Source organism: Sebastes fasciatus, chromosome 20, assembly GCF_043250625.1.
Source record: "Sebastes fasciatus isolate fSebFas1 chromosome 20, fSebFas1.pri, whole genome shotgun sequence".
Lineage (NCBI taxonomy): Eukaryota > Metazoa > Chordata > Actinopteri > Perciformes > Sebastidae > Sebastes > Sebastes fasciatus.
The window spans coordinates 22,556,541-22,578,498 of NC_133814.1; the positions used below are offsets into that span (position 1 = coordinate 22,556,541).

The 21,958-nt window shown below is 40.3% G+C and overlaps 1 protein-coding gene across 3 annotated transcripts; it reads right to left on the reverse strand.

Moving 5' to 3' along the window:
- Nucleotides 1–352: 352 nt before the first annotated feature.
- On the reverse strand, nucleotides 353–20,658 carry LOC141758598 (regulator of G-protein signaling 9-like). 3 transcript variants are annotated; one of them, XM_074620176.1, is made up of 19 exons: nucleotides 19,150–20,658; nucleotides 15,965–16,061; nucleotides 14,332–14,382; nucleotides 14,142–14,248; nucleotides 13,019–13,070; nucleotides 12,878–12,936; nucleotides 12,724–12,800; nucleotides 12,556–12,637; nucleotides 10,296–10,358; nucleotides 8,692–8,721; nucleotides 8,492–8,553; nucleotides 7,375–7,488; nucleotides 7,170–7,285; nucleotides 6,953–7,040; nucleotides 5,694–5,832; nucleotides 5,484–5,566; nucleotides 4,364–4,481; nucleotides 2,039–2,442; nucleotides 353–1,560 (listed from the first exon to the last, which is right to left on the reverse strand). In XM_074620176.1, exons 1-19 carry the CDS (start codon nucleotides 19,216–19,218, stop codon nucleotides 1,398–1,400), a joined length of 1,974 nt encoding a protein of 657 aa, XP_074476277.1. In that variant the 5' UTR covers nucleotides 19,219–20,658; the 3' UTR covers nucleotides 353–1,397. The 3 variants fall into 3 exon arrangements, with proteins under 3 accessions (XP_074476277.1, XP_074476280.1, XP_074476279.1); XM_074620178.1 differs by lacking the exons at nucleotides 353–1,560; nucleotides 2,039–2,442 and having other exon boundaries at nucleotides 2,640–4,481; nucleotides 19,150–20,646; XM_074620179.1 differs by lacking the exons at nucleotides 12,724–12,800; nucleotides 12,878–12,936; nucleotides 13,019–13,070; ... (2 more) ...; nucleotides 15,965–16,061; nucleotides 19,150–20,658 and having other exon boundaries at nucleotides 10,289–10,358; nucleotides 12,556–12,587.
- Between the last annotated feature and the right edge of the window lie 1,300 nt (nucleotides 20,659–21,958).

The window sequence follows — 21,958 nt, forward strand, 5'->3', positions numbered from 1 at the left end:
CAGTGCTTGTGTACACACATTTGGGTATCTGGAATACCAACCAACCCAAAAACTGTGAATTAAGACAACCCAGTCAGTTTTTTGTGGGCTACCTGAAAACATGTGATTCAACAAGCCGTTCCGTTTGGCTCACCTTCCTATGTCACATGCAGGCTCATTAGCATATACCGCTCATCTGAGTATCCAACACGTTCTCATCACAACTTTGTCACACTCCTTTTAGGTTTAGGCAACAAAACCACTTAGTTAGGTTTAGGAAAAAACAACAAGGTTGGGCTAAAAATTACTACGTTTGTAAAGTGAAAGTGTCTAAAAATTATTTGACGTTGTGACACGAACAACAGTCTCCTGGATAAAAGCCTTGTGTCTGTTGGACCCATCCACCTCCGCTACCGTCCGCCCTTAGTGTGACTTTTCGCTCTTTAATCTACGTCACCACAGTCACTCCCGACACTCTTTCGCTGAGCGTTTACTGTTGCCACGGATGGGTTTACATTGTAGTTAACGGAAAGCCTGGTGCGTCTCATGCTGGTGCTAGAGGGTGCCTCGTGCGGTGGTATCACACGCCGACAGCCGTGACAAAGCGTCGGTATTTGACGCCCTGGGAATAAGAACGGGCTGGAGTATATCCAACCACAGCTTGAGAACTATCGTTGCAAAGATGCACCGTATTTTGCACACAAGCCAATCAGAGCAGACTGGGCTTCTTAAAGACACAGGTGCTAAAACGGAGGGTGAATACAGGTATATTCAGACAGACAATGTCAGAAAAATAATAACATTAAAGGGTGTAAACATGTTCTAGTAGAAACCTCAAATACAAGTAAGAACCTGAAAATGAGCACGATATGTCCCCTTTAAATGTATAAACAATAAAATACAAAAAACCTTTTACAGCTTTTTTTGGTGGCTGATGAAACATTTCTTCTCGTAAACAGCTGTGAAAAACACTATATTTAGCGATATTTTGGAGAAACTGTGATTGTCTTGAAAATATACTGAGCGTGGACGGTGAAAAAGAGGATTATACTGCAGCAGACATGAAACTGGGTCCTCTCAGGCCTACGGGGCAGCATGTGTTTGACGCTCTAAACATACAGCAGGTTTCCTTTAAGGAGTTAAAACTTACACAAGTTGATGCTCAGTCTAAACAGTCATCTCTAGAGTGTCCCAGATTGACTGTTTCGTGTCGTGTTGTTTGGTATTTATGTTGTATTTTGTGGCCTGGTGGTGAGAATGTGGCCACGTTTACACTGGGATTTTACCCCCTTTATGCTCCGTATGAGATCTTTTATCTCTGTCAGAACATGGGGGGAAATCTGCCTGCTCAGACAGACACAGAGTTAAAAAACCCTTTTTATTTTTTTATACCTCTGTAAATGTGTAAAAGCAGCCGATTAGCCCGTCCCGTTCTGTGGCGTGAGGCTCTCCCAGGGGCAGATGATCTCTTTGGCTCCCACTCCTCCTCGAGAGGCGGCCCTGCTCTCCTCCTCCTCGTCCTCAGACTCTATGGGGTAGATACGGCACTCTGGAGGAATATCCACTTTAATCTGGAAAAAACTGGGCAGGGTTGCAGGAAGGACTTAGTGAGACACACTCTGATATCCATATTCTGTTAAAATACATCAGCTCTACTCCATAATATTGGATTTGAAATGTAAAAATGACCTTAAAGTGCCAACTTCCAGCTTTAATGAGTGTTAACATTCACATTAGATAAACTGTGGGTCCTTTTTATACATACTCCCCCATTTTAAAGGAACAGTGTGTAGCATTTAGGGCGATCTATTGGCAGAAATTTAATATAATATTAATAAGTACATTTTAATTTGTGTATAATCACCTGAAAATAAGATTTGTTGTTTTTGTTAGCTTAGAATGAGACATTTATATCAACCGGGTCTCGCTCTCATACTGCAGATTTGTCAGCGCCCCTCGGCATCAGATACTGACGCACGGAGGCGCCCTTTAGCGACAGTATGTGACGTTAGCTTTCAACTAACTCCAATGTAAACCCACCTGCAGCGTTAATACTCACTTGCCAATCCGTCTGGGTGGAGCCTGACTAGGTTGATCCGGGCTGATCGGCTGAATGCGGCTACTCGTCCCGGCAGCTGAGTGGCATTTGGGCGACAAGCTGGCGAACATGGAGGCCGGGGGGCAGCCGCGCTTCAGCAGACGACGCAGGGACAGAGCCATGCGAGACCTGGGCACATTTCCACCCAGCGGCGCTCGAGCCGCCGGGTTCCCGTCGCCGTCTCCTTCGCCGGCATCCGCTCGCCGCTCGGAGGCCGAGGTGCTGTCCAAGGCCACGCTGATGGGGGACGGACACGCCGGGGTGTGGGCCAGGAAGGGGAGAGAGGGCGAGGTGTTGGCGATGGGGAAGTCGCTGATGCCAGAGTAGACGGCGAGGTGGGGGACGGGAGTGGTGAAGCGGCACAGCTGTGAGGTCAAAGGGCAACACACACAAGTCAGATACATGTGTGCATTTTGGAAGCAGACGTTCATTTAAAATGTTATACTTACTGAAATGCCACGAGGTTTAGGCTTCACCTAACTATTTTAGGACTACATGACAATGAAAGTACATGAAAACAGTGAATGAATGATGAACTCAAGACAAACAGATAAACATGAGGTGGTTTGTGGATGTTTTATTAACTCATGACTGATGACAAAGAAAATACAGAACACTGTATGAGTGAAGATGGACAGTACAACACGTGTATTATGAGAAACAACATGACAAACAGTTACAGCTTGTATGGACAGAAATGGAACAGATGGCTGGTTGTGTTATGCCCGTAGTCAGTTCTCAACGTGTCACAGACATGTGAGTAATTTAGTTTGTGTTTAAAGTCTCAGTTCACCCAATTCACAGACCTCTCATAGCGGTTTTATGTGACATTTTCCAGGTAAATACATTTAAAATGTGGTGGAAAAACACCCCGAAAGTCTCACATGTGCAGGGCTAGATAACATGACAGGTAAGTGGAGAAATGTTGGGTGAGCTGACCCTTTAAAATAGTCTCATATTAGTTAATGTGCATATTTAACACTGGCTTTAATACCATGTAACTAAATTGCAAAAGCATTTTCAGTATTGCACGTAACTTTTTAGTTAATAGTTAATAATATGACAGCGGTTTCAGGGTTCAATGTTAATGAGTTTCATTAATCAACTTGCCCAAATAAAATTTTTACTTGCCCCTATTCAAGTTGTTTTATTTATTAGCGGTTATCAAATAACAATCGGTACTGCACATGTGCAACTCACAACAAACATGAGAAGGAAGTGAGATGGCTCACTCCGTAGCTACTTCCATCATCAGTTCCATGTTTAATTATTTTTTACTACTTTGTGCATGGTTGCAAACCGGTTTCCCCTTTGGGGATTAATAAAGTTCATCCTATCCTACTTGCTTGCCCAATCGGGCAAGTGAGCTGCTAGATGTACTAGCATGAAGTGGCATTTTACTTGCCCTTGGCAATCCTTATAGTTGAGCCCTGGGTTTTCAGGGTCAGTGTTTGGATAATGTAGATCCATTTTTGTGGCATTTTGAGGCTGAAACAACCACCATCTAAGAGTTTCTCCACACTGAACGTCACATTGGGAATAGATCTGATCTGTGATTCTTTGACATTAGTCAGTGGATGTTTGAATATCATGAAACCCGCAGTTTTTCGCCTCTTATGGGGGCAACGGAAACAAGCTGAACACAACATATTATCATCCTTTGAAGTTGATATGATGAACTTGTTGGCAAGCAAGTTGCTTATTTACACATCCAGCAGACACGAAGCAACACTAGCTTTCATTTGGAGTTGTTTTTCTGAACGTAGCTCCAATATTCACTCTCCTTTTAGCTCTGTTTTTGGTCTCCACCAACTTAATATCTGGCTCTTTTACTGCTAAAAGCTCCATTATGTTCACCAGATAACTGCTAACTGTATCTGTCCACAGTTTGGTGCTGAGCTGGTAGTGTACAGGGGATTTTTAGTCGCCAAATACTACGCTATAAGAGCGATGAGAGTGAACCAAAACAGTAAAGTTGTGGGCTGTAAAACCAAAACAACGAGCTGAACTATAAAGCTCCCTGCAGTGAGGTTATAATTCCCCCTTCACATTAAACATTTGATCCATTGTTATCATAAAAATATTGATTATAGCAGCTTTAAACTTAAATTAAAATTGCATTAAAATGTAAACATTATCATAAAGAAATAACCTGCAGCGTCTATTTAAATGATTCCACTAAATAATTTTCACTAAAAACCCTGTTTGTGTTCATTTCTTAGTAGGACGAGGAGGAGGAGGAGGAGGGGGCGCCTCCTTGCCCTGCTTGCTGAGTTTGCTCATGACCTGTGTGATGTCGACGTTGGCTGCCATCTTGGCCTTCTGCTCCTGCTCCATCTGCCGGAGGATGATGGGGCTGAGGCTGGGCCGCCGCTTCTTTGCATTCTGCTCCAACTGGGCATCACTGGGAGGGAAAAAAGAGAGAGAGAGAGCAGCAAAGAGAAGAGGTGGGAGGGAAAGACGAGGTGAAAATTAAGTTCTGTAGAGTGATGGATGTGCTTGATTCATGAAGCTACAGGGACATTAATATCAGCCAGACAGATTGGAGACGTAAACTTTGCTTTTCCAGACCAATGTCACTCCTAAGTCATCCTTTGCAGTGAATATTCAATGCTTTCTTTTTCCTCATTTGACCCACTTGTTCTTTATCAGGCTGGTTGCGATGATCAAATCAAAAGACTGACTAGACAGAGATTTAAAGGGACTGTTTGCAACTTTTTAAGCGTATAAATGTACCGGGTCGGGACACATGCTCGCTCGCATGTGCGCGCTCGCGTGTTGCCGGCATCTCTCCTCCGCAGCCTGCTTGTCTTCACTCCACACTGCAGAAGAGTTAGTTTAGCTCTGAGAATATCTAGTGAATGTACAGTGGACGTTTGTGCAGAAATAAATGCTGCAGCTCCTCCAGACCAACAGAGGTTTCCCGTGTCTTGTGAAGTGACGGGGCTCCGCAGCGAGAAACGTTATCGTCTCCGACCGGGTGCCGGTGTCTCCCCTGTTCCCTCCGGCTGCGGTTGGAGACGGTAACGTTACTCGCTGCGAAGCCCCGCTGCCTTAGCCGGGGTTGAAGCGGCGGGGCTAAGGCAGGAAAAGCCAACACTAGGATCAGCATTGATTCATGGAGAGACCTTCGTCTGGTCAGCTAACATTACTGCCAAGCAGCTGAAATATAGAGTGATATTGTGGTTTTAGCTGACGTGTGTCGCCTCACTGTGTTGAGCGATGGTCGTTCAGGTGTATTTAGAGCGAGCACAAGCGCGAGCCCGACGCTGACTTTCGTCGACTTAACGGCCACAGGTGTTGCTGTTAACAAGCATTTCTGAAAGTTACAAATAGTCCCTTTAAGCTCAGCATCATCTGAAAACATGCAACTAATTAAATGTGTGAATTAAAAGCTGTCACTCACCTGAAACGGTGCTCATCAGGAGAGATGGCCTTCTTCACCGTATCCTTAAACACCGGGGATTTCTGGTACCGGCCGTACGAGTCCTGCAAAATACAGATAAACTCATCATGAATCGGTGCTTGTTTGATGATGGTGAGGATAGGCTTGTGGGAATTATAACGTCACCATTATTTTGTGTTTACAACCCCACCTCCTGGTGTGTTTACTGACCTTCTTCATGAGCATGTAGATGTGAGTTTGGGCTGGGTCCAGGACGTATCTGTGCGGGTGCTTCAGGCCCTTCACAGTGACTTCCATCGTCTTTCCGTCGATGTTGATCCACCGCGGTGCGCCGCGCGCCAGGAATGTCCTGTGATCAGGAAAGTGGAAGAAACAGACAGAAGTGCTGCACTTAAATACTAATTTGTGGTACTTTTACTTGACATGATTATGATCTTTTCATGCCACTCAAATATATTTCAGAGGGAAATGTTGTACTTTTTACTCCACTACAAATATCTGATGGCTATAGTTTAGAGCTGCAACGATTAATATTCAGTTATCAACTATTAAATTAATTAATTAAAGAAAAAACACCCCTAGTTTTTATCTATCGATCAGAAAGAATATTTAATAGATATTCTTTAAAAAACTAACAAAATATGCAAACTTATAAACATAAGTATGAAGTATTATTATTAAAGTATATCTATTAAATATTTTTCTGATCAATAGATAAAAACAATATCAACAATATATATAAAATGTCACATAATTTTATATATATTTTGTATCTATCGTTCAGAAAAAATATTTAAGATATACTTTAATTTTACATTTACATTTACATTTTTCGTCATTTTCTGACATTTTATAGACCAAACAACTAATCGATTAATCGAGAAAATAATCGACAGATTAATCGAAAATGAAAATAATAGTTAGTTGCAGCCTTAATCTAAATTGTAATAATATAAAACACAGAGAGCCAGCAAATATTTAGTATTGGTGCTTCATAAATTACTAAATTATTGATTTATTATCACTATCTCTATTCATTTTCTGTCAATGGACTAATTGATTAATAAAAAAAAAAAATGTTTTATGCATTAATATAAATTATGAGTAACATCCCTGGTGAGATTTTGAAAGAACAGTGCATGCAAATTGACAAATTGTCATTTTTCAAGCAATGATAATCAATTAATCGGGAAAATAATCGACAGATTAATCAATAATGAAACTAATTGTTAGTTGCAGCCCTACTATAGCTACTAGTTTGTCTACTAAAATGTCTTGTTTTGTCTGAATAACAATCCAAATCACAAAAATATTCAGGTTATGATGATATAAAACAGAGAAAGTCAGCAAATCCTCACATTGGAGAAACTGCTACCAGCGAATATTTGGCTTGATTCACTGAAATCATTAATCAACATCCATCAGAGAAGACTAATATATTCTACCCAGAGAATACATGAAGACATTACTTGTAGATGTGCTCAGCTTTCTCTCTCATCGTCGCAGCTTCACCCCACTTCAGATCTTCACAACCCTCCCAGAATGCCAAGTTCTCACCTTCAGGATAGAAAATAATAGAAACGGAAACTATTTTTAGCCTCCTCTAATGGCTGAAAAGGGAACATTGTACTCAGTAACACTTCTGCAATCAGTGCTGTGATCTAATTAAAATAACGAGCATCGTACCGCTGAACTCTTTCTTCAGGAAGAGTCTGAAATCATCTCGTCCTCGAGGGTCTGAGAGCAGCTCCGCGAAGCTGAACGTCCACCTCTCCACGCGCATCTTAGTTGGTATTTCCACACTGTTACACACACACACGAATAAAATGAACAAGTTATTCTAAATTATTCTCTGAATATAGATTATGCATATCGTCGTCAGCTGACTCACGTGGGCATGTTCAAGGTCCAGTACGTGATGTCATCGGTGACCCAGGGGTTGCTGGGAAGACACCCGGCGAGGAACGGGTCGTGGCTGTGATAGGTGGCGCTGTACTTCACCAACCTGCAAGAACAGGGAGAAAGATTTTATGGCTGCAACTAACGATTATTTTCATTGTTGATTAATCTGTTGATTATTTTCTCGATTAATCGATTAGTTAGTTGTTTGGTCTATAAAATGGATGTTGATTAATGATTTCGGTGAGTTTTCAAGCCAAATATTCTCTGGTAGCAGATTTTCCAATGTGAGGATTTGCTGACTTTCTCTGTTTTGTATCATCATAAACTGAATATTTTTGTGTTTTGGATTGTTATTCAGACAAAACAAGACATTTTAGAAGTTTTTTCACAATTTTTTTTTTTACATTTCGTAGACAAACTAGTAACTACAGTAGGGCTGCAACTAACAATTAGTTTCATTGTTGATTAATCTGTAGATTATTTTCCCGATTAATTGATTATTATTGCTTGAAAAATGACTTATCTCTCAATATGCATGCGCTGCTCCTTCAAAACCTCATCAGGGATGTTACTCATAATTTATATTAATGCATAAAACATTTTTTTTTGTAGTCCATTGACAGAAAATTAATAGAGATAGTGATAATAAATCAATAATTTAGTAATTTATGAAGCTCAAATACCAAATATTTGCTGGCTTTCTGTGTTTTATATTTTTATAATTTAGATTAAGGCTGCAACTAACTATTATTTTCATTTTTGATTAATCTGTTGATTATTTTCTCAGTTAATCGATTAGTTGTTTGGTCTATAAAATGTCAGAAAATGGTGAAAAATGTCGATCCGTGTTTCCCAAAGCACAAGATGACGTCCTCAAATGACTTGTTTTGGTGGTTGGTTGTGCTTAGCTCCACCAATGGGTGATGTCATACGTTCACTTCTTATATACAGTCTATGTGATAACAGGATAACAAGTCACTGAACCGGTCCTGCATTTGCCATCAGTCAGTGGAGATGCTATTTTGAGACACTTTATGATGTAACCAATCTAAAGTGACTGTTTGTCACAGATACAAGCAGACTGGGAATACGATGGACCAGCTTACGCGCCAATGGACACCGATGACTTCACTCTGGGCCTCATGATGGACTGCTGGGTGAAGATCATCTACAGGGAGGCAGAAGAGAGATGGCTGCTATAAAAATATGTCAGGAAAACAGATCTGTCTCTATGGATCAGTGATGGTTAACACAACTGTTAGTGGGGAAAAGTCATAGAAAGAGTGGACGATAAATTCTAACTCACGATTCTCTCGTAGAAGTCGGGTGTATTGGCCTGGGGAAGAAAACATATTAAATGTTACATTACAGATTACGTGTCATATCACAAAATAATCTACATCTAAATCTCCACAGACAAAGAGGGTTATTGTGGTTATTTGTTTGTGTACGTGTGTTTTCTAACCACCATTGTGAGGTTTGGACCCTTGAGACTGAGGACATTTTGGATCATCAAAGGGCTTTTTTGAGGATTAAGACTTGGTTTTGTGGCTAAAAGACTACTGCCTCGATTTAGCACTGCACTCCTATAACAATGACTACGCTTACATGCAATCTAATGTTCCACTATTATTCTGAATATGACAATATTCTGAATTTGATACGGGTCATGTAAACATCATATTCTGTTTGGATATTCTGAATTATTCCAAATGGAGCATTTTCCAATTAAAACATGTGGGATATGCTGATATTATTCAGGTTTTAGGAGCATTCTTTAGACATGAATACAGCACATTCAGAATATGCATCTCAATTGGGGTTTTCACATCAGTTTGAGACGCACGGCCTCTTGCCTGTTTACGTCTAGCTCTGTGCGTTGAACACAAACCAACTAGCCGACAGTTTGCAGAGATGCACGCCCAAAAGAAAAGCTCACATTTCTGGTCGAAAAGAGAAACACACCTACTTTTTAAACATTATGAAAGACTTGGATATCAACAGGTTTTTGGATATGCACAAATATCACAACGTTTTCAAGAAGGTGGTTGAAGGAATGAAAGAGGGAGGCTGTGTTTGCACGGTTGAATAAGTCCTCCACTGGTTACGTTACTCGCAGTATGAACGGCTGCATGGGAACAGGAATATTAGTGCCATTAACCATATAAACAGCTTAGTAGGGATATTGTCTATTTTGGAATAGATGCAAAAAACAGAATATTTTGTGCATGTAAATGTAGTCATTGTTAGATTCACGATGGACAGTTTTAAAAAAGTTCAACATTGATGCTGCAGAACTACATTACCCACAATGCAACTCTATTAGCCAATATAGCCTCTAGCCTCTAGGCTCAAGCACAGATGAGGAGCGGGCTCCAGAGGTCGTGTAAACTCTTTTCTTTCTAACCCCACACCTCCAGAATTATTTCATTTTCAAACTTGTCATCTTCAACCACAACCCCACGCTGACTCATCACATCTCATTTATCAAACTTCACACAGCTCCCTCTCTGGAGCTACTAAAAGGCTTTACGCAACCTTTTTCATACATGCAGCAGTTCTCCCTATAAGACCTGTAAACTGGTTTTGATGTGTGAAATGGTCAAGGTTAGAGAGAGGACGTAGGGAATGCATTGTGTCAAGTACAAACATGAGGGTTGTGTGTTTATGTGTGTGTAGGTGCTCATAACCAGTTTAAAAAGAGAGCCATGGGAAAGGCCTGCAGAAGAGAAGAGAAGAAAAAGAAAAGAGAAGTTAGTTTTAGTAAAAGAGAAGTGAAATGATTGAAACAGCAGACAGGGAAAGGGAAAGGGAAAGGGAAAGGGAAGCACCTGGCTCCATGCATTAAAGCCTCTTATTGAATATAAGCTGATTATGTTCATACAGGTCACACAGAGACTCACCTGTTACCTCGTCTTCGTTAGGATCTATTAGTCGATCCAGTCCGTAGTCCATGGCGCTCACTGTCCCTGGCTACACACACACACACACACACACACACACACATCAACAATTATTTCACAATGTGTGTTCACCAAAGGACCCATTAATTAAAGCAGATGGCTGTTTTATAATGCTAATCACAGGCTGTTTATGTGTCACACTTCTCTCAACCATCTCAGGCAACAAGAGGCCGGTCACGTGTAAAATGTGATTTTGTGGATTCACTGTTCGACATTAATGTGTTTGTTTCCAGCAGAAATGTATTGACTTGAAACCACATTTACCAGCAGGATAAATCTGTCCTTTGATTATATTATCTTAGATAGAAAACTGACTTTGACTTTAAGGACTAAAAGGATGAGTCAGTGTACAGTATGTCAAGACAAAAGAAAGTTATAGAAAGAAAAATAATGCATCTCAAGAAAAAGTGTAAACATTTTCTGCCAGAGGAAGATCTTTACAGATCGAAACGTTGCCTTAAAAGAGAAATAAACAGTTTATTTGGAGCTAGTGTGCAGACCTCCTTTGTGCCAAACATTTTCTGTGGAGGAAAAAGTGAAGCACTTAAAAGCAAGTTTCTGTAATATTTGGGGAAATACGCTTCTTCACTTTCTTGCTGAGCGTTAAATACGAAGATCGATACCACTCTCATGTCTGTATGTTTGTTACAGAGAAAGAGCCACAAGGTGATTATCCTATCTTAGCATAAAGACTTGAAGGGAGGGGAAACAGCTAGCCTCGTTGTCTGCCAAGTATTAAAAACAATACAAGAATTCACATACAACTATTTCTTTAAGTGTTCGCTCTATATTTAAAGTGGTGCTTCTGTTTTATTTGATGCTTCCTCCGGCTCTCTAAGCATTTCAAAATTAGACAATGTGACTCTTGAAAAACAACAACACAATCTTCCTCTTGAAACAAATGAAAGTTTAATTTTTAAGCAATAAAAAAGCATAATTTTTCAGGGTTTTGCTGCTACAGCTTTAATTGGTCTGGTATGACCAGTTAGCTTAAAGGAAGCACACTTTAGATAGATGTTGCTGTATAACTGATCAGGCTGTTCTCCGTTTGTAGCTATAACTACGAAAAAGTAATGCACTGTAATTTATATATATTCCACAAAATCAATTTGTATGTAATCCAAGTAATTGTGAAACAGGAAGTATTAAGAGCGGCGAACGTTGTGGGTCCAAAAACATCGGACTTCCGCCCAGGAGAACGTTGTTAGTACCCCGTGTGAAACCACAAGTCAACGTTGATTTATTTGTCACGTAACTTTCGTACTTAATTTACACCACTTCTGGAGTTATTTTAATCCAAACCTAACTAAGTAGTTTGTTGCCTAAACCTAACCAAGTTGTTTCCTGTGAAGACAGACATTTTCTTTGAAAAGACTGTGTGCTTGTAACGAGCTGAAATTGAGACGTGTTGCTGGACATTCATAAGAAAACGCACAAAAAATTAGGAATCATTTTTCGTAAGATATCATACGAGCTGTTGTAAGAGGATACGTTGAACTGATCAGCTGAGTCGGGTCACTGACTTTATGACTCTTCTCTACTTGTGCTTCTGTTATGTTTTCAGTAATTGTCACTTAATGTCTTGAACTTTTGCAGTTCAGCAAAAGTTGCATTTAAAAGTTAATTAAAAGGCTCGCTTTAAGTGCCCATTAAGTACAGTGCAAACAACAGACTACTCATGGCAGCTTCATTTTATTTTGCTTACAGTAGTAGAAACCAACAAGTACACCAGCTGAGCTGTTAATAGGCTCCAAGTCACACAATTTGACCTGAAATAATAAACATCTGGGCCTCGTGGGCAATTAAATCACCACAAACCCACTGATTCATGGTGAACCTTCAGTCTATCAGGGACCCTGGGAGGTGGGGAGGTTAGCCTCCAAGCCCGGTCAGTAAACAGTCTGAAACTCAAGACTCACAATGCCGCCCGCAAGCACGAGGTGCAAACCGCTGCGCCTCATTCTCCTACGCAGTGTGAAATATTAATCAGCGGTGCCCTTTTCCTCTGACTGGACATGATCACATAATGAGGCATCATGGGTAGAGATAATGAGATACCCCGGGAAGTATTGAGGTGGAGTGCAATTTATTTTCAGACGTCTCTGTCTGCTGGTTATCCACTGATATACATTAAGCTGTTTCCTGTGTGTGCATGATAGCTATCTGTGTGTGTGTGTGTGTGTGTGTGTGTGTGTGTGTGTTCTCACCGGAGGTCTGTGAACCACCCAGTACGCTCTCTCCTGGCAGTCAAACACCACACGGTCCGGTTTCTTCCGCTCCTTCGCAGCCCTAAAAGTCACACACAAACACGGAGCATCGTAACGTCATCTTGGCCTTACACCTGAGCGACGTCCTTGAGTTTCTCAAACACCTACCTGTACTGTTCTTTAGCCTGCATCACTATGAAATCCCATTTATGATTCATCCACTTGTGAAGACGGTTATAATGCTCCTGAGGACATAAAATAAACACCTCAGTAAACGCCGGGAGACAAAATGAATCACACTCATTTACCGTCTCGTTCTCACCTGCTCGTGCATCTCCAGGATTCCTTTCTTGCGTATGTTTCTCTTCGCCAGGTAGATTGCTTCAATAATGAAACAGGAAGTGTGAGTGTTGGTGACACAGGATGTGAGATAAAAAATGTGTACGACTCAAGTCACACTCACCATAATCTGTATCCTCAACAGGCCACTGCTGTGTGGGCCAGAAGTACGGCGTCTTGGAAGGACAAAAGTTACAAATGTTATTTGTGATTTATTTGTTACAGACCAGAAAATTTGCTCAGGAACCAAAAGCAAAACAATTTGAGGTTTTACATCAGAGAAAATAATAGTGACCAGCGAACACTTTTCTCTTTGTGTCTGCCTTTTTTCTCTCTATCCTCTGACGGTAAACAATTTTACAAGCAGAGCAGTTACGCAGAAATGTGCGTAAAGAAAATGTGATTTTAAAAGCTGGAATGACCTCAGTTCCTCAGTGAAGCTTCATTTAGCTCCCTAATTGTCAGGTCAATATGATTATAGCATAATTAAAGCCAGCAAATGTTGACTAACGTAGTAATATGTGTTTTCATCAGCATTCAGCTTTGATTGCCTCGGAGGAAAACACACATTGCATCAAAACTTCATTCCTTGCACCGAGTGGAAAAACTGCTCATGGATTAATATTAAATGTAGTAGAATAAAAATGATAAAGACACGTAATATAGCCTATTAATAATTTTACCAAAAAAGTTTATTTAACAATTTTAGAAAACTTATTGTATTTCATTGCAGGATGTCCAGTTTCTCAACAAAATGTGTATCCTTGCGGCCTAACAACACAACACACATGGAATTAATTTCCTTTCTTATAACACATTTGAAGTCTTTTGTCTTCTGTTTGCGGTCGTGTCTAGAAGGCAACCTTGCAAAAACATGCAAAAAACTCTCGTGAGACTCACTGCCCAACGACCTATCCTAACCTTAACTATTCAAGGTCAATGCCTGACCTTAACCATCTCGCAAGTGTCTCCCAAACTGCGGGTTACCGTCTAGAGACGACCATTTTCTACTTGTTGTTCAGTTCTTCACTGCCTTTGTTGGCACATTCCTATTTTGCACATTACCTCATAACTGTTGTGCATCCTCTTGTAAATGCACGATGCAAACAAAAATGGGGACCAACTCGGGAAAACATTGTTCGCTGTTTGTGGTTAAAAACTCCAAAAGGCACCTTTAAAGTCGCTTTAAAAATTTCTAAGGGAGGCAGCTTCCCTAAGTCTGAGGTTTAGAAACGTGGTGTGTTTACCTGGAAGCGATAGAGGGATGCATCTGGTTTGATCACTAAGCGTTTGTGGTCTTGTAGAGGGTAGATGTATCCTAACGCCACCAGCATAGAGCCGAAACTCCTCGCCTCTGGAGACAACAGACGGAGAGTCAGCTGACATACTTTATTATATTTTACAGTATGTAAATATATATGAATGGCATCAGCTCACCTTGTGCGTCTATTTGCAATCTGTCCGCTAACCACGCAATTATGTCTTCGCCTGAGGAGGAAAGATGGAAATGATGGAGGTCAGAGGTGACAGAATATTCACCACCATGTTAGAAAAGCAGCTCTGACAGCGAACATCAAGAAATGAGTGTTTGTGTGTGTCGAGAGGTAGGCGGCTTCTGAATGCCTAAAGACTCCGGATACAACGATGCTGACGCTGCTGTCAACAGCCTGTGAGTCTCTACGGGGGATGTGGAGGAGGAAGCACAGCAGGAGAGGAGAGGAGAGGAGAGGAGACGAGACGAGACGAGACGAGACAAGAGGAGAGGAGAGGACAAAAGGAGGGGAGAGGACAGAATGAGGGGAGAGGAAAAGAAAGGAAACGATGGAGTGAAAAGGATTGAGTGAGGAAAGAAAAAGTGAGGAAAAGAAAGGAAAGGAGAGATGAGGTGAGGTGAGGAGATAAGAGAAGGGGAGAGACAGGAAAGGGAAAGGAGTGGAGAGGAATGGGAAGGGAAGGAAAGGAAAGGAGGGGAGAAAAGAGGAGAGGAGAGACAAGAAAGAAAGGGAGATGAGAGAAAAGGAAAGGAGAAAAGAAGAGAAGAGGAAAGAAACTAAAAGGAAGGACAGAGTGATCAAGGAGAGGAAAGGAGAATAGAGGAGAGGAAAGAAAAGGAAAGGAGGGGAGATAAGAGAAGAGGAGGGACAGGAAAAGAAAGGAAAGGATGGAGTGAGGAAAGGAAAGGAGAGATGGGGTGAGGAGAGGCAAGGAGGAAAGGAGAGGAAAGAAGAAAAGAGGGGAGGATATGACAGGAAAGAAAAGGAGAGGAGAGGAATGGGAAGGAAATGAAGGAGGGGAGAAAGTAGGAGAGGAAATGCAGGGAAGGAAAGAGGATAGAAAGAAAGAAAAGGATATGAGAAAAGAAAAGAGGAAAGAAATGGAAAGGAGAGGAAGGACAGAGTGATCAAGGAGAGGAGAAAAGAGGAGAGGAATGGAAAGGAAAGGAAAGGAGAAAAGAGGAGAGGATATGAAAGGGAAGAAAGGGAGAGGAGAGGAATAAGAAGGAAAGGAAAGGAGGGGAGAAAGTAGGAGAAGAGATACACAAAAGGACAGAGAGAAGGAAAGGAAAGAGAAGAGGGGGAAAGAAAAGGAGAAAAGAGGAGAGACAGGAAAGAAAAGGAGATTTAAAAAGAGAGAATAAAGAAGAGAATCTGTTTGTTTGGTTTCATTCATTCAGCTTCAAAGATTCAAAGCTCACGAATGACGTACAAGTCTAGGTTTCCTCTCCTCCTCCTCCTCCTCCTCCTCCTCACTGTCTCTCTGTTGTTCTCTTGTTTCTGTCTCTGTTACTTGCTCTTTTCCTCTCACCCGCTCTATCATCATCCTCCTCCTCCTTCACCTCCTACTTTTTTCCCTCTCCCCGACTCGGAGACTGCGGGGGTTGTCATGGAGATTAAATCTGTAGCTCTCCAGTTTGAGCCCGGAGCTCTGGTATCCTCCAGTGAGACTATGCAGGCACAATCACTCAGCCAGACGCTGAACAACATGTGTGCTACTGCATGAGTGTGTATGAGAGTGTGTGTGTGTGTGTATATGTGTGTGAGAGGGTGTGTGTGTGTGTGTGTGTGTTTACCAGTGATGGCGTGTGGTATCGTTGTGATAACCAGTCTCTGAGGCTGCGACTTCACTCCTGTTTTGGGGTCCTGCATCTCCAGCAGCACCTTCTCCGCCTGCAGAGAAACATCATTAAGGGGGTGAGAGGAGGTTACCACGACAACTGATTGTGAGTTGCAGGGGTCACCATGCCAACAGGTTGCTTTGACAACATGTTTTATGGACGGGGAAATCAGGGCAGCACGTATCATTTATGGGTAAAAAAAGTATTTGTGGATGAAATAATTCACTGTAGGACATGGTGGTGGTAATTATCATCATGAACAACATCCCTGTTTTTCTGTTTAATAAAAGATTTGGAAAAAAATGGCATATAATTGCCTCTCATAGATTTGAAACCTCTGAGGCAAATAGTCCCTCTGGGATATTAAAGCTATCGACGCTTCTAATCAATACTTCCTATTAGGCAAATGCTGCATGATTTAGTGGCTCTCTCAGTGCTACTATTCTAAAAAAACTGCAATACAGTTGAGTCGCCTTAAAAGGTGCTATTGATGACATTCAGCCACTAGATGTCGTATTCTCCTTCCCCCCTTTCCACTGCATTTACTTCACAACAAGTCGTTGCCGGACACTTAACATCAATCTCAGCCATTTATCCGTTTTTTTCAACACTAAAAAAAGGAGCATACACTGTACGATTTTAGCCTGATTCTGGCCCGAATTTTGAGCCGCACGACTCATTTTAGAGTCGGACCGAATTTCAGCTTCGTCGGGCGTCGTTTGCCTTGCAGTGTACAGGGGGAACCGAGGACCGATTAACTCCTCCCGACCAGCTGTCGGACAGTCAGATGAATTTCTGATGTCAGAAATTTTGGTCGTCCGACTACAGGCTCTTGTACAGTTGATGCAGAACCAGGAGCCGATTCCCCAAAGTCAGCGCCTTTTTTCTGCTTTTCTTACAGTAATCAGAGCGTAGCTATCAAGATAACAATGTACAATAGATCTAGTAAAACGTAGTTTATCTCCAATTCTTTCTGCAAAATGGACAAGCCATACTGTCCACATCTAGCCTCCATATACACTGGCCTCTTTTTTTTTTTTAGACGTTCAAGCAGACAGGATGGCACAGATGATTGTTAGCGTTGTCACCCGTACAGACCTTTACTAGCAAACAAACTATACCTGCCTCGGAGCTTTCAAACAAGTCCTTATTGACAACTGTCAACAGCCAGAAGCCGTGTTTTTTTTCTATTTTACACGTACAGTATGAGCAAATAAATCGTAAGCTTTGGCTTTACATCGCAAACAATCTACTCGTACAGTAAGAGTAGGAGTTACACAACATTTCTAAAATCGTACAGTGTATGCCCAGCTTTACTGATGACCCAGAGATACCACGTGATACCATCATCATTTTGTTATTGGCTCACAAGCCTTGCTAGAAGTGGGAACCAAACGTCAAATACACAGAGATAAACATTCATTTTGGACCCGCCAAAACTTTTTTAAATGATTAATTCATTTTGGGGGGTTTTTTCCAGGAAAAGACGTATTTTTATTCAGCCTTTCTAAAGGCTCTGTAGATGTTTTTGTTTTGTTTTTTTAAATATTCGTTTGCATAAAAATGTTGTCAATAAGACGTTTAACGCTGCATTTAAACAAGGGGAGAGGTGAGATCAGAGGTTTGTTTCATGCCCTGATCGCTTGGCTTTTGTTTGGCTTGTGTGGGAGGCAGTGCGGTGAGTCACTGCCCTCTAAACAGTTATCATATCATCAGATCCCCAACAGTTCAGGTGTGAACTGGAAAGCAAGAAATCATGCAGTACATTAATTCAGTTTGTGTGAAAGTGTGTGTGAGAGAGAGGTAGAGAGAGAGCGAGAGAGGTGGAGAGTATGCAGCATGACTCCCGGGCCTGTTTGAAGTGGCTTTGTGCTTTGAAGTCATCCTGGAGAGGTTGTAAGCTCCAGGCTGAGCCGGACCAAAGTGGGCTTTCATGGAACAAAACACAAAAGTTCTCCTGGAAAAATGAGTTAGCATTCTCCTGGAGAGCAGCACATTGTGAGTGCTGCATGCATACAATAGAAAGATTTTCCTAACGTCTTAATTATTTCCTGCATAATTTTCCCTAATGCCAAAAGTTCAACTCCACTGTGATGAATTATCCAGCTCCTGAAGTGGATAAAAATGTGAAATGTGAGATGATGAATCGACTGTTCGGCGGTTGTTTGTCCAACACACAGTGCCTGGATTACTTCTCTCCAGCGGCTGGAAGCACTGATACTGATCCAGGCTTAATGCTTATTAAACTGAATGACCTTATCACAGTGAAAAGGTTGCAAGAAAACACAGTCTAACATTTAGTGTGACAGACAAACAGAGTGCCCACTGCAACAAAGATGACATTTGTTTGTTGTTTTGATGTCTTGTCATTTTGTTACATGTATTTCTGAATGATTGTCTTATGAAATTATTATTTTTTCTGCATGCATAATTGAAACATATCTGTTTTGTTGCATTCTGTAGTCCAAATGGTACCTGTGAGCTTTGGTAAATGGGGAAAAGGTTGCAAGAAAACACAGTCTAACATTTAGTGTGACAGACAGACAGAGTGCCCACTGAAACCAAGATGACATTTGTTTGTTGTTTTGATGAATGATTGTCTTATGAAATTATTATTTTTTTCTGCATGCATAATTGAAACATGTAATATTTGTTATCTGTTTGGTTGCATTTTGTAGTCCAAATGGTACCTGAGCTTTGTTACTTTGCAAAAACCTAACAAATGAACAAAGATGGCATTTGTTTGTTGTTTTGAGGTCTTGTCTTTCTGTTACATTTATTTCTGAATGATTGTCTTGTTAAAATTATAATTTTTCTGCATGCATAATTGAAACATGGCATATTTGTTATCTGTTTTGTTGCATTCTGTAGTCCAAATGCCACCTGTGAGCTTTATTGCTTTGCAAAAAAACTAATAAATCTATACACTCGAAGCATCTGAATTCCTCTGAGGACCTGCAGAGAATACAAATTAAATGCATTTTATAAGTGCAAATGCCAGGGTTTATCTGGGTACAGCAGCCCACTACAGCCCAAAGCATTGCGTTGGAGAACCTATCTATAGGTGCGTCTGCAGGTACAGTCTGCAAGCCTGTGCAGGGCTGTGATCATCATCAGTGATTGTTAAAAGGATAACCTACCTTCCTGAGGCAAGCCATCCGTGGTCGATACCTCTGTCCATGATCCCGGAGAGCGTTTCTAATGGTCATGGTGTCTAATGTTGTTCACACACGCATGCAATGCCACTGTCGCCTGTGAGCCCCTGTGTCGTGTGGGGATGCTTGAGGGGAAGTGAAATGATAGCCACTGATGCTGCATTCAAGTGCTCTCCATAAGCTTATGCATAGAAAGTGGGAAATTGCATAAACGCTATCATTTTTCGCATTAAAGTGATATTATTATTACATTTATTTTAACACACTTAGAGTATGTAATAAAAACGAACTACAGAAATGCAGAATATCAACCAATTGCATAAAATTATGAAACAAAGTCCCAAATAATACAAATTCAACACTTTAATCAACAAATATTAACAACTATTCTGTGTAGTCACCTGATAAATGCCCAAAAGACTCTACTCACTCACTACTAACAGAAAATCAAGGCTTTCCAGTCTGCATTTCCCCTTTTTATTGACCTTTTAAAGTGCGTTCAAGTACAAATTCTCATATTTCCAACAGCCTATAAAGGCAGCATAACTAAAGAGAGAGCGGGGGAATCAACCAATCAGAGCGCGGCATTTTCTATCAGTTATGGTCATTACCAAAGTGAAACAGCAGAGGGCGACATTACACCACCGGTGCTGTTATCAAAAGTTAACTCATAATATCATACATTATATCGTTAGTTAAACACAGTACGGAGCGTTTAAATGTAGTTTCACGTCCGTAAAAATTAGCGTTTTGATTATAAATCGTGATATGTGTCGTTTTGCGACCGTTAAAGCTGGTTTTTAACTGTAAATTCAAACTTCAACTGCCAATATTCAAACTTAAACTGCCATATGTCCACATAAACTTAGCAGAGGGCGACATTACACCACCGGGGAGCCGTTATCACTCAAAGTTAACGTTTTTACAAAGTTAACTCATAATATTATACATTATATTGTTAGTTAAACATAGTGCGGAGCGTTTAATGTAGTTTCACGTCCGTAAAAATTTGCGTTTTAATTATAAATCGTGATATACGTCGTTTCGTGACCGTTAGGCTGATTATTAACTGTAAATTCAAATTTAAACTGCCAATATTCAAACTTCAACTGCCATATTTCTACATAAACTTAGCAGAGGGCGACATTACACCACCAGCGGTGCCGTTATCAGTCAAGGTTAACGTTTTTTACAAAGTTAACTCATAATATTATACATTATATTGTTGGTTAAACACAGTACGGAGCGTTTACATGTAGTTTCACGTCCGTAAAAATGAGCGTTTTAATTATAAATCGTGATATATGTCGTTTCGCGACCGTTGAAGCTGATTATTAACTGTAAATTCAAACTTCAACTGCCGTATTTCTACATAAACTTCGTGTAATTGTATCTGTGTGTTTCAGGACATGTATACGGTAAAATGTTACAATTTTAAGAGTCAATAATAGATAAATAGCGACGCATAAAGTGAGTTAAGATTGATGGTAAACAGTCAGCAGCACTACTTCCTGAGTTTAGATAAGGCCTATAGAAGGAGGCTAGGACACGGGTCTTGGGGTGATGGGTATGACGCATGCGCAGTGTAACTCATTTTATTTCAAAATGACAGTATCCATAGTAACAGCAGAAAACATTAAAAACAAAGAGTTTTGCCAAACATAAAAGGACAACAGAAATGAAACAAAACTAACATAAAATAAAAAAAATAAAAACACAATTAAAAAAAGTAAATAAATAATAATAAAAAAAGACCATGCGAGAGTATGACAATAATTTCACTTAAAAACTTTAACGATATTGCATACATACATTGTTTTCATTGCTTTTTTGCTTTGTGAGGAAGAAATTGTTGACAGATATAATTCCATTTCTTTCATAAATACAAAGAAATTAGTTTTTTTTTATTGGTAAATTTACACAAAATGCATTACTGTCATTGTCACTGTAACCATAGCAACCAAATATAATATTTCTATAGTACAGTCCAAAAATCTGAGAAAATGTTAACAAGTATAAAATTATTGACATCTTTCCACAATTCACAAATTTTCCACAATTCACAAATTTACAGGACCAGAATAAATGAGAGCAAGTTTCAGGATGTGATTTGCAGAATGAACAATTTACATCTATATGTCACTCTTTAACTTTTGTAAGAAATGTTTCACTGGATAGAATCTGTGGATCAACTTAAATGACACCTGTTTTACCTTTATTTGTTAAAAGGAACTTTTGCGATAAGGACCAAACTTTCTTCCAGTCAATATCACTAAAAAAGTTACTCAAGTTGGGTCGTGTGTTACGATTGGCTCATATTTCATATACATAAATCCAATTTTGGAAAATCTAAACCTTCATTTTTTGTATTTGAACATGAAACCAAACAATACATTAAATTGATTCTCTCCTCCGAAAACAAAAAAAGCTATTAAGATGGTAACTTTATGCACCTCCTTTAATATATTTATCTAAATGTTTATTTTCCCTGGCTTTGTACTTGTAAGCTGTTTATCCACTTGCATCTGTTATTTTGTCTTGTTGGTCCTTTTACAGTTTTGCACATGTCTTTGTAAAGAGAAACCTGGATGACCAGTTTTTGAAATAAAGGCAATAAAAAAAAAAAGTGTAGGCCAGATTTTACTGCGCATGTGCAATGCCCCCGGCGATTTGACGTGTTGATGAGGCGTGTCCCATCCTCCTTCCCTAGGCCTTGAGTTTAGGGAAGGGGCTTGGTCCCGTGCTGATTATTGCCTGTAAATTCAAACTTTAACTGCCGTATTTCTACATAAAC